This window comes from Condylura cristata, unplaced genomic scaffold, assembly GCF_000260355.1.
Source record: "Condylura cristata isolate star-nosed mole 26May11 unplaced genomic scaffold, ConCri1.0 scaffold00012, whole genome shotgun sequence".
NCBI lineage: Eukaryota > Metazoa > Chordata > Mammalia > Eulipotyphla > Talpidae > Condylura > Condylura cristata.
Genome location: NW_004567113.1, coordinates 18,081,691 through 18,095,966, shown reverse-complemented (window position 1 = coordinate 18,095,966; position 14,276 = coordinate 18,081,691). Strand labels below are relative to the sequence as shown.

The following is a 14,276-nucleotide window of genomic DNA, read 5'->3' as shown; positions in this document are numbered from 1 at the left end:
AAAGATGTGGTACATATACACAATGGAATCTTATTCAGCCATCAAGAAAGATAAACTCATGCCTTTTGCAGCAAAATGGATAGAGCTGGAAGGGATCATACTTAGTGAAATAAGCCAGAAAGAAAAAGAAAAATACCAGATGGCTTCACTCATAGCAGAAGCATAAAGGGCCAGGGGATAAAAGATATTAATGAAGAACTATATACCAGAGACATTTTATGGGGGTGGAGTGGGACATGGGATAAAAAATGGGTGGGGGAGAGAACATGGGACTAAGGTGATGGCACATGGGTGATTTGGTGATGGGAAGCCCAAGGGGATTCAACTGAGATGGAAAAATGCACAAATGATGTAAAAATAAACTATTATAATAAAAATGCAAAAAAAAACCCATCATGTTGTATACTTTAAAGATAGACAAATCTTAATTTTCCATAATACCTCAATAGGGCTGGAAAAAATGTTTGCTAGCCAAACCTTGGTTAAGTTTCTGTCTTTCCCAGTCTTGTTCACTACTCATTACAAAAGAGACTCCTGCAGATCATATTGCCCCTGAGATCAGTCTGCTCCCTTAGGTGAGTCTTCCTACACCTATTTCCTTTGCTATAATTTTGTTTTTTATCTGAAGCTTGTAAGCAGCGTGTCTTGCAGTGTGTCTCACTGCTTAGTTTGAATTGACACAGGCCAAAAGTGTTTTAGCAGGTTATATAACCAGGCATGGGAAGCAGAGCTTGCTAGGATTACTGTCAGGGTTCAATGAGATTTCAGTCAAAAGCTGATCGCAGGGTTCACCCAAAATGCTCGATAAGTGGTGAACAATAAAGGGTCTTGAGACTGGAGCTTAAGAACAATGGAGGAAGGTCATAGTTGCCCATAGGTCTGCTAAAGTACAGACACCCAGCCGGTGTTAAACAGCAGAGAAAGGGAGAATGATGGGAAGTCTGTAAGCATGATCTCTTCCCCACTGATACATAATCCAGTTGATATGGGAATAGGAATTAGCAGGAAACTGGAAATAATCAAAATATTGACTAGGAAAAGTATGACTTTGTAAATTATGACAATTCACAGGTTGACGCTGTCAAACATTGAAATCATAATGACTACAGAGAAATAAGAAAACATGCTCATAGTCTATGTTAAATAGGCAGACCATGTAAAATATGTGTATGTGTGGGAAAGAGCAGCGAATCAAATGAAGATGTAAAAATACTAGTGGGGTGAAATGTGATTATAAAATTAAAATACTAGTGGGGTGAAATGTGATTTTAAAATTTTAATCTTCTCATTACCCTCAAAAATCTCTCAGCTGCCATATTTAATATGTCTGTGGGGAACAAGATTTTAAGGTATCTGAATTTTAAGTTTTTTTTAATTGTTTGGAAATTTTACAATTTACTTGTTCCCCTATCATTTTTAAAGTGCAAATCTAGGAAAGAAATTGAAATTCTATAAAATGTATGAAGAGTGAACTAAAAAGACATGGTACATATACACAATGGAATATTACTCAGCAATCAAAAAAGATAAACACATGCCTTTTGCAGCAATATGGATGGAGCTGGAAGGGATTGTGCTTAGTGAAATAAGCCAGAAAGAAAAAGAAAAATACCAGATGGTTTCATTCACAGCAGGAGCATAAAGGACCAGTGGGGAAAAAATAATAATAATGAACAATTATATACCAGAGATGTTTTATAGGGGTGGAGTGGGGAATGTGATCAAAAATGGGGGAGGGAAGCACACTGGACTATGGTGATGGCACACGGGTGATTTGGAGATGGGAGGCCCATGAGGAATACAACTGAGATGGGAAAAGGCACAAAATGATGTAAAAATAAATGATTAAAAAAGTGTTTAAAAAGTATGAAGAGACCCTAAGAGAAAGAAGGACTGAATACAGAGAACTGAGTCACTGTAGCTTTTCCTCTGTCCATACAAAGCAGCAGCAAGGCTGATAACACATCAGCTGGCTTCAGCTCTCCCACAAAAGCTCCAAGGGTCCCCACCCCCACACTCAGCCTCACAGCACTTCTTTTGCTATTATTGTCAAATGGTTGATTTAGCATTCTGTATTCCTCTAACTTTTCCTGACAAGCACCACAGTGTGTGGAGCTTTTTAGAGCGACCAGGGAACTGCAATCTCATTTCTTTATTAAAGTAAGGATAATTGACCTAGAATTACAAACTCTGAAAGAGCCAGCAAGTGTGAATGAACAGATGGTTAACTGTGCAAGTTTATCTCGCCTGGTTTGCATCCAGCTCTGAGGCAGCCAGTAGTTCAAAGACAAATGGAAGCATTTCCAGAAAGAAGGAGCGTGAAATCCTTTTCAGAAAGGAGGGTAAAGCTGGCTATTCTTAGAACAGTATGATTTGAATTCCTCCCTTCAAATCTCAAGATGAATGAGGAAGTTTCAGTATAGAAATACACATTTAGTAGACTCAGCATTGTAACTAAACAAAGCAAATGAAAAACCTAACAATAAAAACAGTCCTTGACAGCATGCCAGAGGCACTGATAGCAGATTCTGTTATAAACTGAGGTTCTTGCCACCATCTCCCTCCACCCTTATTGTCATCTTCTCCTGGGCCATTCTTAGCAGAGTTAACATCCAAGACAGTCTTCTACAGCCTTCTTCCATTCCATTCCAATTCTGTTCTCAAGGATGCTGGCTTTTCCTGCACTTTTAAAGTATCCTTTCACCTCTACTACACATGGCTAGATATTTGCCAGGAACCCACTGTAAGTCCCAGAGTGGACCCTGTGTGTGTGTGTGTGTGTGTGTGTGTGAGAGAGAGTGTGAGTGTGTGTGTGTGTGTGTGTAGTAGCAGTAGCAGCAGCAGTAGTAATAGTAGTAGTGTAACAGATACAGGTTTCATGGACTCCACCACAACCCTAGATACTGGAACAACTTATTCCATCAATACCAACAAGAAACACCCTGGGACGTGAGGGTGAAGCTGAGCAGCCAGGTTGGGATAAAACCAGACATGTGGGCTCTGGGGGGCTCTTGGCCTGGTGGTTCGCAGCTGGTCGTTTGGCTCTCGATCAGCTTTCAGCGTGCTGGTGGAGTCCAAGTCAGCAGAACTGGGAGGACATTCTAATTAACTTGTATTTCTCTCTCTCTCTCTCTTTCCCTGGGTTGTTCCTTTCCCTTTGTAAATAAACCTATTACTGACCCTTTTTGTGTGTGTCCGTATTACAACTGAATCTTAAGTGCGCGGGTAAAGACCCACAGACAGACAACCCAGTTCACATTGGGCTGCCCTGTAACAGGTGCAGTGGAGGGGGAGGCCTGAGAGAAAAGAGGGAGATTCAAAACTACAGTTGCCAACATTTCTCAAAAAGTTGTCTCTTTATTTTTATTCCTCCCACCCCACCCCCCGCCCATGACATTCAGCTCAGAAAAGGACAATCCTCACTATTACCAGGGCCGCTGCTACTCCCCCGTGGGTTAGGAGTTGGGGGACACGCAAAGGCTTTTATGCACATGAGCTCAGAACTTTATGAGTGAGTGACTCTGCAAAGTAAAACTGCTGTTTTGCGAGGAAGTGGTGGCACCCTGAGTGTACACCCCGAGTGTACAGTCAGGAAGGCAAATCCAGTCCAACCAAGTGAGCCTAGGCCTGGCCATTCCAGCAGCTGCCCCTCCACTGTAGCCCCAAAGGAAAGCCATGATGTTTAGCAAATAAAAACAAAGGGCACCCAAATCTCCCAAATTGCATGGGTTATGTCAAAAATGCTTGTCTTAGAAGATGCATATTGAAGCATTTAGGGGCAAAATGTTGGGATGTCTGTGACTTATTCAACTAATTCCCCCCAAAAATATATGAGAAAGGAAATAAGTACAGCAGGATGTTACAACTAGTAAATTCATGTGAACCAAATATACTGCATGAGACAGACTCATATTAAAATATTCACTGTTTATATGAATCGTTCAAATGTGATTAAATTTCACTGTGTTTTATCTGGTATCCCTACCCCGGAGAGACCAGAAAACCAGGAGGAGCTATCACTAGGAGAAGCCTTTCCTGGGAGCTAGTCCTGGAGAAAAGCAAAGTAGGGCGGTTGGTGAGGTATAGTGAATCCGGGCTAGCACTAAGACAAGGAGACTTTTGGCTACTTTCCAGGTGGCTGCTCTACCTGGTTATGCTGTGTTCCTTGACCTCTTGCACACAGCAGCCAGAGAGAGGAGTTTCTGTTTTGATCTTAAGTGTTTCACTTCTGTCCCAGATCCTCCAGGGTATTCAACTACATACTCCCAGAGCTCAGAAATTAGTAAGTAATGATGCTAACCGCAAGTCTAGAGAATGTTTGACACAGGAAGTCATTCATTCTGCTGCTACCAGCCAGTTTCTGTGGTCACAAGCCCTCCGCACTGTGGAAACATAACCCTGGGTACTGGGAACAAATGATCTTTCTCACTGAGTATTCTGCTGTGGTAGTGACAGCCACCAGAGAAGCCCTATAGTCAGATGAAATTTCAGTTACACTAAATTAAAAATCAACCCGAGGTCCTCTATCGGTTTGACAATGTTAATATGGATTCTGCTTGTTAGTTTTAGTCAAGCAGAACATGATACATTTTACCAGGCCTAATATGGCAGCACTTCTATCAAAGGCAGGAAATAATGGGAGAATGATTGAGTTAAGCAGTGACTCCACAGTGGCAACAGTCAAGTGAATCTTTTGGACTTCAGACAGTTACTTTGAAATTAATCAATCAATATATGTTAGTACATACTGAGAGCTTCCTATGTGCACAAATGGAATAGGGCCCATTCTCAAGAAGAAATTCAACTAAGAACACAAGTCTGACTTGCATGGACGGGTTGGTAAGCAATTATAGACCAGACTCAGTAATACAGCTTGAAGAAGACCCATTACTTGGCCCATCCTGGTGGCACAATGGGTTAGGATGCAGCATTGCAAGTTGAACTTACACTGAAGCTGCAACCGCTTCAGTGTAAGTTCGATCCCCTGCCTTGGAAGGTGACCACATGGCGCTGCAGACCTCTCTAGACCCGCCCGCTGCTCCCCTCAGCAATGTACTTCATCGATCTGCCTGTTCTGCTCCCCACTCTGTCTCTGGTGAAGCCTCTCATTGCCCCTGCACCTCTTACTTGTACTCTAGTTCTATATGAATAAATAAATAAATAAATCTTTAAAAAAAAAAAAAAAAGAAGAAGAAGACCCATTACTTAGATCACCTGATTTGTATGGACCCATCCTAAAATCCCATTTGGACATTTCAACAATGCTCAGGTCTCCTTTTCATTCAGTCAACATATCTATAAGTGGACTCATGATTTTCTCCCCTTGTCAATCACAAGTCTTGTCACTGTCACCTCCTTTGCATTTCTGCTGTGCAGTCATTACTGGCTTGGACAGAGACGACACTGAGGCTCACCTAGAGGGCCCCGTCCTCTATAGGCTGTTACCTTTCAGATTCATTATCCACCTTGGCCTCCAGAGAATTCTGTTAAAGTACCTGTGGGACCAGATACTCTACCTGCTGCTCACAGGATCAAGTCAAGGTCACTGACCTTCTGCACTAAGCCCTGCCATATCTGACTCAGCCTGTCACCTGTTATTACCTGCCTCAGCTATCATTTCCCGGATGGCATTTTACACACCACCACCCACTGTTTCCCACTGAGGCGCTGTGACGCAGCTATGAGATATATCTATCCAAGCCAGCCTGCTAGAGATCTTCTGGAAAGGAACACTAGGCAGGTTACTGAACCAGTTGTCCCAGTGTAAGTCATTTCCAAATGATAAAAATAAGCACCCTAGGAATTACATTAGGCTTTAAGGAATAAAAATAATTCTCTTAAGGACACTTGCAAGCTTCAAGAGCACTATAGACTCACTCATTTAATTCAACAGAGTGCTATTGAATAATTAAACACAACTTCAGTGTTCACACCGACATCTACACAGTCTAAATTCACCCAGAGATAATGCAAAGCAACACTGTTAACCAGGACTAATTGTGTGGGGGTGATTCTCACAGGGCTCCAGATTAACAAAGCTCACCAAATATCAAAACACCAATTGGTTTTCTTTGTTTTTAAAAACTTCTCCCTGAGTAAGCAAATGCAATTCAGACTCAGTCACTTAAGTAATTTATACTACTTAGCTTTTAAAAATTCCCTGTTGAGGCAAAAGAAATAAATTGCCATTAAGATTCTGTGCTTATGCTCTGCCCTCATTTTAAGTCAGGAACAAATGTATTGCATTCTTTTTTTAAATATCACTGTTGTAGAACTCCTTTTGCCTTACTTGCAACCATAATAATTTCAGGTAAGGAGATCTGACCGTTGAGATTCAAATGTTAGTTCATATGTAAACTGTTGCTCTGCTTAGAAATTACATACAGGAAAACACAATAGCTGTCCTGCAAAACCTTCTGCTATGAAGTACTGACTAGAGAATTTTTTTAAGTTTCCAGGTAGTTACCAATGTGAATCCAAGGTAGGGAACTAGCAGTCTAAAGAGAGAAAGCAACCACCAGATGGAAACTTAAATCACAAGGATCAAGTAAAAATTGAGGAAACATATGTGTGTTTGGGAAGCATATGAGGGAGTAGATAAGCAAAGATATTAAGATGTGAGTAAATAAAAAATGTGGCCATAAAAGCACTTCTGATGTCTAACCTGCACAGCCAGTCTTTCCCACAACCCGTTTGGTGGTGATTCTATCTCTCAAAAAGGAACTAAGTGATGATGTTTCCACATATATATACGTCCTCTTCCTTATGAGAAATACAGAGTTAAAGCAAATATCCTTAAAATGGGACTTGCAAGGAAGGTACACTGTTGTAACAACGGCATTCTGCCTCACCTCTCTAGACAGTGTCGAACTCAGAGGCTAAAGGGGCCGGCTGGAAAGGTGAGTCAATAAAGTGAGCTGCACTTTGTACATTTGCACATCAAATCTTACCAACAACATTTGCTTCTACAAGTAAAGATGCCTTCTCCCATTTTTGTTAAACACTTTTTATTTGCCTTCTTTTGAGAAAGAGCATCAGACAAATATGTATTTCTCAACTCTAAGAAAGACAACAGAACAAGCCCATGACAAAGGGCAGCTTCACTTGGGGAAAGAGAACTTATGGAATGTGAAGGGCAGTGGGAGAGAGCAGGGATCCCATTGGAAGAGCCCCTCTATTGGCTCAGAGGCCACCACAGGGGACTGTGGTGAGGACAGCACCACAGAGCACCCAGAGTTTTCCAGAGAAGATGAAATCTGGATAATTTGGGGACGTTTCCAGATTTTAAAGCAACAGAGTATTAGTCAGGCAAACATGTGACCACTAGTCTACAGAGAGGAACAAAAATGTGAATCTAAACAACAAGCACAGTGATACGCCTTATTTATCGACCATCTCATTTTGTATGCCGTTACACTAGGCAGTATGGGAGGAGGATACAAAGCTAAAACTGGCAGGACCCTTGTCTTTCCATGCTCATTCTCTTGGGATGAAAGTGGAACTTTCTAGAGGTTACATTTCAGGCTAGCTTGAAATACTAAATTATGACATAGGGATAGAAAATTCTTGAAGAGCTGATGTTGGAGTGGGATTATGAAGTAACTCAAATATGGAGATGCTAATGTTTGAGTCTAATTTGATTAACACAGAGAGATCTGCTGAAGCAGCATCGCTGATGAGCCAATCTAACTATCTTTAACACTGAACTCACAGGAAAACCAGAAGGACGTGTAAAACTGTATTATACTAAATATCTTATGGCTTTGAAAACAATAATAAGATAGTTTCCAGGTTGGCCTTCCAGAAATACAACAGGGATAGTATATTATTTCAAATTATTCTAAAATCAGTATAATTAATTAAACAAAAAATAATCAGCAAACTCTCGAAGTGTGATCTGAGAACCTTTGGAAGTTCCCAGGACATACTCAGGGGATCTACAAGGCCAAAACTATTTTCATAATAATACTAAGTCAGCCTTTGCCTTTTCCACTCTCAGTGTCTCATGAATATAAAGTGGGCCTTTCTAGAGGTTAACATAATGTGTGGTGATGCCACTGTTCAGACAGCTCATGGCCTATGTGCTTGTGCAGTCTTTGTATTTTAAAAATTAATCAGTTATAACTTCTAATATTGTAGGTATTGATGGGTCCTCAACAATTTTAAAGAGAATAAGGGAGTCTGTGGCCAAAAAGCTTGGATTAGATTGCAAGTCCTAAAGAGGGAGAAGCTGCGTCTTGTTTATTCTTGTAGACATAGCTCACAGTACCCTTCCTTACAAATGGTCCACATTTGGCAAGTGTTTGCTAAACAAACAAATGACTGCCAAATGCTTTTAGATAGAAGAGCTAATATAACATAGTCTTTTTTTCCTCAATTGCTTTTGACTAGTTACCATGAAAAATGGCGCTTTGATAGGCACATTGTACATATACAACAATGGTCTATATCTCAATGAGATGGGCCATAAATGCATGTTCACTTGGCCAACACCAATGTTTTCATTAAAGATCTTATAACCCCACCTGCTGGTTCTTCCCTGGGAAACAAGCAAATGTCTGGCAGAACAGATGGCTCCTACTTGCCTCCTGACTGAAATCCTGCTTTTATTAAACAAAGCAGTAAAAATGGCTTCCACTGGAAAGAACCTTTCTCCGCTGAAAACTCGGTCCTTTAATGTAAGCTTACAGAATAATAGTAATTATTAATAGCAACATCCTCAACTAGAATTATCATCTCCACATGTTAATTAAACCTCAATAAAGCTTAAGGTGAAAACAGAGTGGGAATGGAAGTAACTCATTTTAAAAAGTATGTTAACAGCAGTTATTAATTTTGGTATGAAATGTTCATTTTTTTATAATGGCATATATCTCTTCTTACCAGAAAAGTAAACAAAAATAAGGAATAAAATACAAACTTTCCCCCTGCCCCAAAGTACTGTCACCTGAGGAATTTAGATATATCCTAGCACACCATCCACACCAATCATTGACTTTGTGGTTGGCTCTTTAATCTGGAGGACCATTGAAGGAGTCTAATTCAGCAGGGCTGGTGAGGGTCTCTATTTGAAAATCTTCATAAGTGATTCTAAGGCAGTTCCTACAGTTTAGGGACTATACTTAAGATGACTGTCTTACTCCATTATCTTAACCATTAATAAAGACAGTACTTATGGCCAACATGAATTAATAAGATGTCAAAAAAAACATACTATGATTGTGCTATCACAGGGTCACATTTCTAAGAACCAGGGGGAAGATGGATAATTTTGCTTAGAAGTTCCAGGATACTTGCAAGGAGACTGGCTCTGTTTATAGAGTTACGATTTCTGCTTGTGTTCAGCCAATTTCCCAATCTGGGAAAGAGAAACTAAGGCATGAGGCGGATTCTGGGCAGCTGGAGGGTCACAGAGGACTGGGCTGGGCTTGTTAAGTCCCAGGGGAGTAAACAGCCTGAGCCAGGCCAGGAAATGGAGGAAGCTGGTTGGTGGGGAAGGCAGAGGAAGGAGTGGGAGTCCCAGTGTGCCTGGCTTCTGCTGATTTGCCCATTTCTACTCTGCTCACATGAGGGCAGACTGTGCTGAAGATCCCAAACTTCAATTCTCTGAGTTCCAGGCGCACAAAAGGAAAAAAGGAAAAAATATCTTTTTTTTTTCTCCAAGCTAGCTTGAATAAAGAAACCATTGCTCCTCTTTTAATACCAAAAAGGGGAAAACAGTGTGGTATGTGAAGACAGAAATTATTACCCAAACCAGGAATCTTTTTGCTAGTAATTATCCCAGGACAGCAGGTGTAAGTAAGCCAGGACTGCCACAGGAAAAGGAAAGTGAATCAGGAGATCCAATTTGCACGCCTAATTCTGTCCTTACTTCTCCCTATGGCCTTCGAGGAGTCATTTATCTAGTGCTGTATTAATATAAAGGAAATGGATTCTCAGCATCATCCATTTTAACACTGCGATAGTCCTAGTGTCTTGAGACTAGAGCAAAGAAAATAAAGGAATGAAATACAAAGCAGATTAAAGAATGCCAAAGTTTTAAAAAATCTTTTCCTAAGATTCTAAGTCCTCTTAATTCTGAAAAGAGGCAGCTTGGGAGATGAGGTAAGTATATAGAAAGGAACCCTTAGGATAACAGAGGATATCTTTACATAAACACCAGTGAACACATTTTACTGATTTGACTTTAAAAAAGAAGATGCCCACATATTCACCCATCAGTGTTATTTGGTTAAGCTAGCAGTGGCTATAGTTTATTTCCTAAGCATCAGTGCAAGGGCTCCCAGAGGAACCTACTTGCCTAGAGCCTCAGGGCCCAGCAAAGGAAAGCGCATTTCTTCTGTGCATCTCATCACTGAAGACTAATGCTCTAAGCCCTTCCTTGGCCTATGAATAGGAAATTTTCTGGTTCACTTGCCAATCCACCTCTCACTAGCCAGAGCCAACTTTGGCCAGCCCCATAGCCCCATTTCTGGGAGAAGTTAAAAGCTGTTAGCAAGCTGAAGGGCAAATTAGACTTCTGAGTTGCACAGTTGCTCCCAAACAGGTAACACACGAATGTGTCATACAGCTGGAAGGAATCTGATCTGCTCTAGAAGCTTCAGTTCTTTGACTAGGGACAGTTACAGATGTTAATATTTAGGCATTGTGCAAGTCACTGTGCCAAAGGCATTACAGTGATCACTTTATTTCATTCTTGCGACAAAACTAACATTGGTTTTTATTGCCCCAGTTTTCAAAGTGAGGACGCCGAGGTTTTGAGGGGCTTAATAATCTGCTACTGATTTGTTCAGTTTAATCTAAGTATTTGTTAGTGACACAAAAAGAAATTTAATCAAATTCTGCTCATTCTCGGGGCACTGTTAACTAAAATGATCAAAAGTGAGACAACAGACATGTACTATGAGCCCAACATGTACAAACACCAGGCTAGGTGCCAGGATGATTAGCTGGGTTACCAAACAAAATACAGCATGGAATCCTGCCCTTCTAGACTCTGCGGAAGGAAAAGAGATGGTCAGGTTCTGCAAAGCTGTCTTCAGGGAGCTCTTCTTAATGCTCCAAATATCCCCCAGGAAGTGGGTGTAGGTTGGCAAGGTGGAAGGTGGCACTCTCTCTAAGTGAGAAAACGAAGTAGAAACAATTACAGACCTTGCCCACTACTAGGCAGTCACTACTGAGGCCAGGAGTGGAACCAGATTATCTTGGTTCCTGTCATCATATTCAATGGCAAGATAAAAATCTCCTTCAATCACCTCTTGTCACTACAGGGCTCAAAGTCAATCACTACTCTATTGGAATAATTATAGACTAGCATTAATCCATTCAATCTATTCACTTGAATTTCATCCCTTATCTTTCCTCTCATTTTGATATTGACAAACCTGGGAATGGATAATCTTCAAAAAACAAAACAAAACTAAAAACCTAAGAACTGGGAGTTTCAGAGTGGACTTTTATGACAGCTATAGTAACATAAGTTGAATTATTCCATGATAATATTGCTGAAATAATGGTGGCAGTCATTACTGATTACCCATTCCATGAGTGATACTGGCTAAGTCCCCTTTACATAGATTATCTCATTCACTCTCAAAAATAGCACAAGGAGGAGCCAAAGGTTTGAGGATCCACTTTGCCCACAACAGCTAACATCCTTGCCTGGCCACATAATGAAACTGAGGCTTAAAGAAGTTCAGTACATATCCAAAGGCAAAAGATTGTACATTCCAAGGCTAGGATTTGAACATAGAGTGTCTGAAGTCAAATCTCATATCATTTTTGTTTATACAGCTTCTAATAATAATTTAAAAAGCTGTTGTCATTTACAAAGAACGAATTATAGCGCATGGAAATTATACTCATTTTCTCTAGTAATTCATACAACCTGTTTATTTACATGAATTGTTTTTATCTCCATTTACTGACTGGGAAATGAGAATCAAGAGTTCTAGATAGGCAATAAGCCCAAGTTCACCCAGCCAGTATGTGGTAGAACCAGGACTCATGCCCGGGAGGGTCTATCTGCAGACTTCTGTTGCTGCAGGTGATCCAGGAGAACAGAATGGTATCGTCAGGCCTCTGGTTACAAGAGTCTCACGTGTGTCCACTGAAACTGGCCCTGCCACTTACTCTCATGTACCTCAGTGTACAATGTTCCTTAACAGGGCTGGGCAATTCTGAAAATCCACTTATCCTATAAATTAGACAATTAAAATTCATTAACTACATCAGAGCTCATTCCTCATGGAAATAAAACACCCGTGGAAAAGTCAATCACAACTAGCAATGCAAACTTAGGGCTCAGGCAAGCTGCCTCACCAGAAGTGGAGAGCCACAGCTTTTGAGAGCTGGTAATATCTCAGGAACTGAAGACCACTCACCTTAAAGTGTTCTCCTGAAACAGCCTTTCAAAGATACAAAAGAGAAGTCAGGGACTGGCCATGATGGAATTGATACCTCTAAACATTCTGGCCATGGATATGCAGGAGACAGGTACAGAGAAGATTAGGTTTTTCCTTGAACATGGGTGCTCAGGAGAACAAGTTTATAAGAAGCTCAGACAGTGGGCTTCATCTATCCTTGGCAATATTAACTTTTTTTTTTTTTAAAGATTTATTTATTTGTGCATACAAGAACTGGGGTACAGGCCAGAGGCTCGGGGGCGGTGAGAGGCTTCACCAGAGACAGAGTGGGGAGCAGAATAGGCAGATCTACTAAGTGCACTGCCGAGGGGAGCAGCGGGTGGGTCAGGAGAGGTCTGCCACGCCATGTGGTCACCTCCGGGGCAGGTGGGAATCGAACTCATGCGGAAGCGGCTTTAGATTCTCAGTGCTGTGCTTTAACCCGCTGCGGCCACCAGGGAGGGCCGGCAATATGAACTTTTAAAAAATCAAATTATTCTGTGCCAAGGTACTTTTTTTAAAGTTGCTTTAATTGCTACATTTCAAATTATTGGTGACTTTCGGATACGTCTATTAAAGGAACACATCTGCTGCCATCTGGATCCACACAACTTTACTAACTGGGAGAGCAGTAGCCAAACAGGATGAGGCCCAGGCTTTTTTATCCAGCCAACAGCAAGTACCAAACAGTGGGACAAGTTAAACTTGTGATTATGGGTGCTAACCATAAAAGATATGTCAGTGATTTTTTTAAAGGAAAAGTGATCCCTGAAACTCTCTCTTGTTCCTCTTTCCATACGGATTGGTAAATGGGGGTGAAAGGCCAGAAGAAATGACCAATGATGTTAAACAAAGGCAGTCTGCTGAACCGACTATTCTTCAGCCCATTCAACCAGGGAAAGAGACAGACTCAGATCTTTGCCGGAAATAGCTCTTTGCCTGACTATGACTAAGTTGAGTAAGCTCTGCGAAGCAAAGCAACACACACACTTTTGGTACAAGATACCAAGGTGCTGAGGAGTCTGGTAAACACAGATGGATTGAAATGCCCCCAGCCCCTGCCCTGGCCAGGCAACCAACGACTAACTGCCTTGCCCATCCCAGGAGGCAACACCACGATAAACCACCCGCTTCTCTCCAGCCTCACACCACTTCAAAGGGAGACCCAGCAGCCAACAAACCTTCCTTGTCTGCGATGTTTTTCGTTTAGGTGTGTTTTTTTTTCCTCTTGACGTGGGAAGGAAATGAGTTTCGGGCCAAAAGAGATTGGGTGTAGGGAGGCGGTGGGGGCAGAAAGGTGCAAATGCCAGAATACAAGTGAAAGCCTTTTCTTTTAAATCTACACTAGTAGTCTTACTTATTAATAAAGGAGAGTCGTTTCCGTCCCTTTCCATCCTTCTAGAACCCTTACCAGCCCCAACAGGACAAGGAAGAAACGAGTTAGTCGAGTGCGCCCGGGAGCAGATCGTTCCTGCACAATGATCAACATAGGGAGGGTGGGCTGGAAATGCTCCCACTGCTTGCTATATGCGCGCAACACACACACACACACACACACACACACACACACACACAGGAGAGAGAACCAGCGAGAGCGCGCGCGATCGCGCGCCTGCCCCACCTCACCTTCTCTATGGCCTGGTCCACGGCCTTCTGGAACACTCGGGCCACCAGCAGGGTGACGCTAGTCACTAGCAGGAGCAGGGCCAGCGTCCCCACCGTGTAGTAGCAGCACCTGCCCATTCTGCCCGCCGCTCACCAGCCTGCAGGGCCGGCTGCAAAGCCCCAAGAACCGAGAGGGGCCGCCTGCGCGGACGCCGCGGCAGCCGCCGGGAACACCCGGGATCCCGCTGGGCGCCCAGTCCGTGGGGC

General features: G+C 42.0%; 1 protein-coding gene across 1 annotated transcript in view; it reads right to left on the bottom strand.

Annotated features, from left to right (window-relative positions):
• SCARB2 (scavenger receptor class B, member 2) overlaps positions 1 to 14,270 on the bottom strand; it is a 46,786-nt gene extending 32,516 nt beyond the window's left edge. The window contains exon 1 of the mRNA XM_004681200.2: positions 14,031 to 14,270. Within this exon, the coding sequence (XP_004681257.1) occupies positions 14,031 to 14,147 (117 nt within the window). The 5' untranslated portion in view covers positions 14,148 to 14,270. The remainder of the gene's footprint in view (positions 1 to 14,030) is intronic.
• Positions 14,271 to 14,276: the final 6 nt, after the last annotated feature.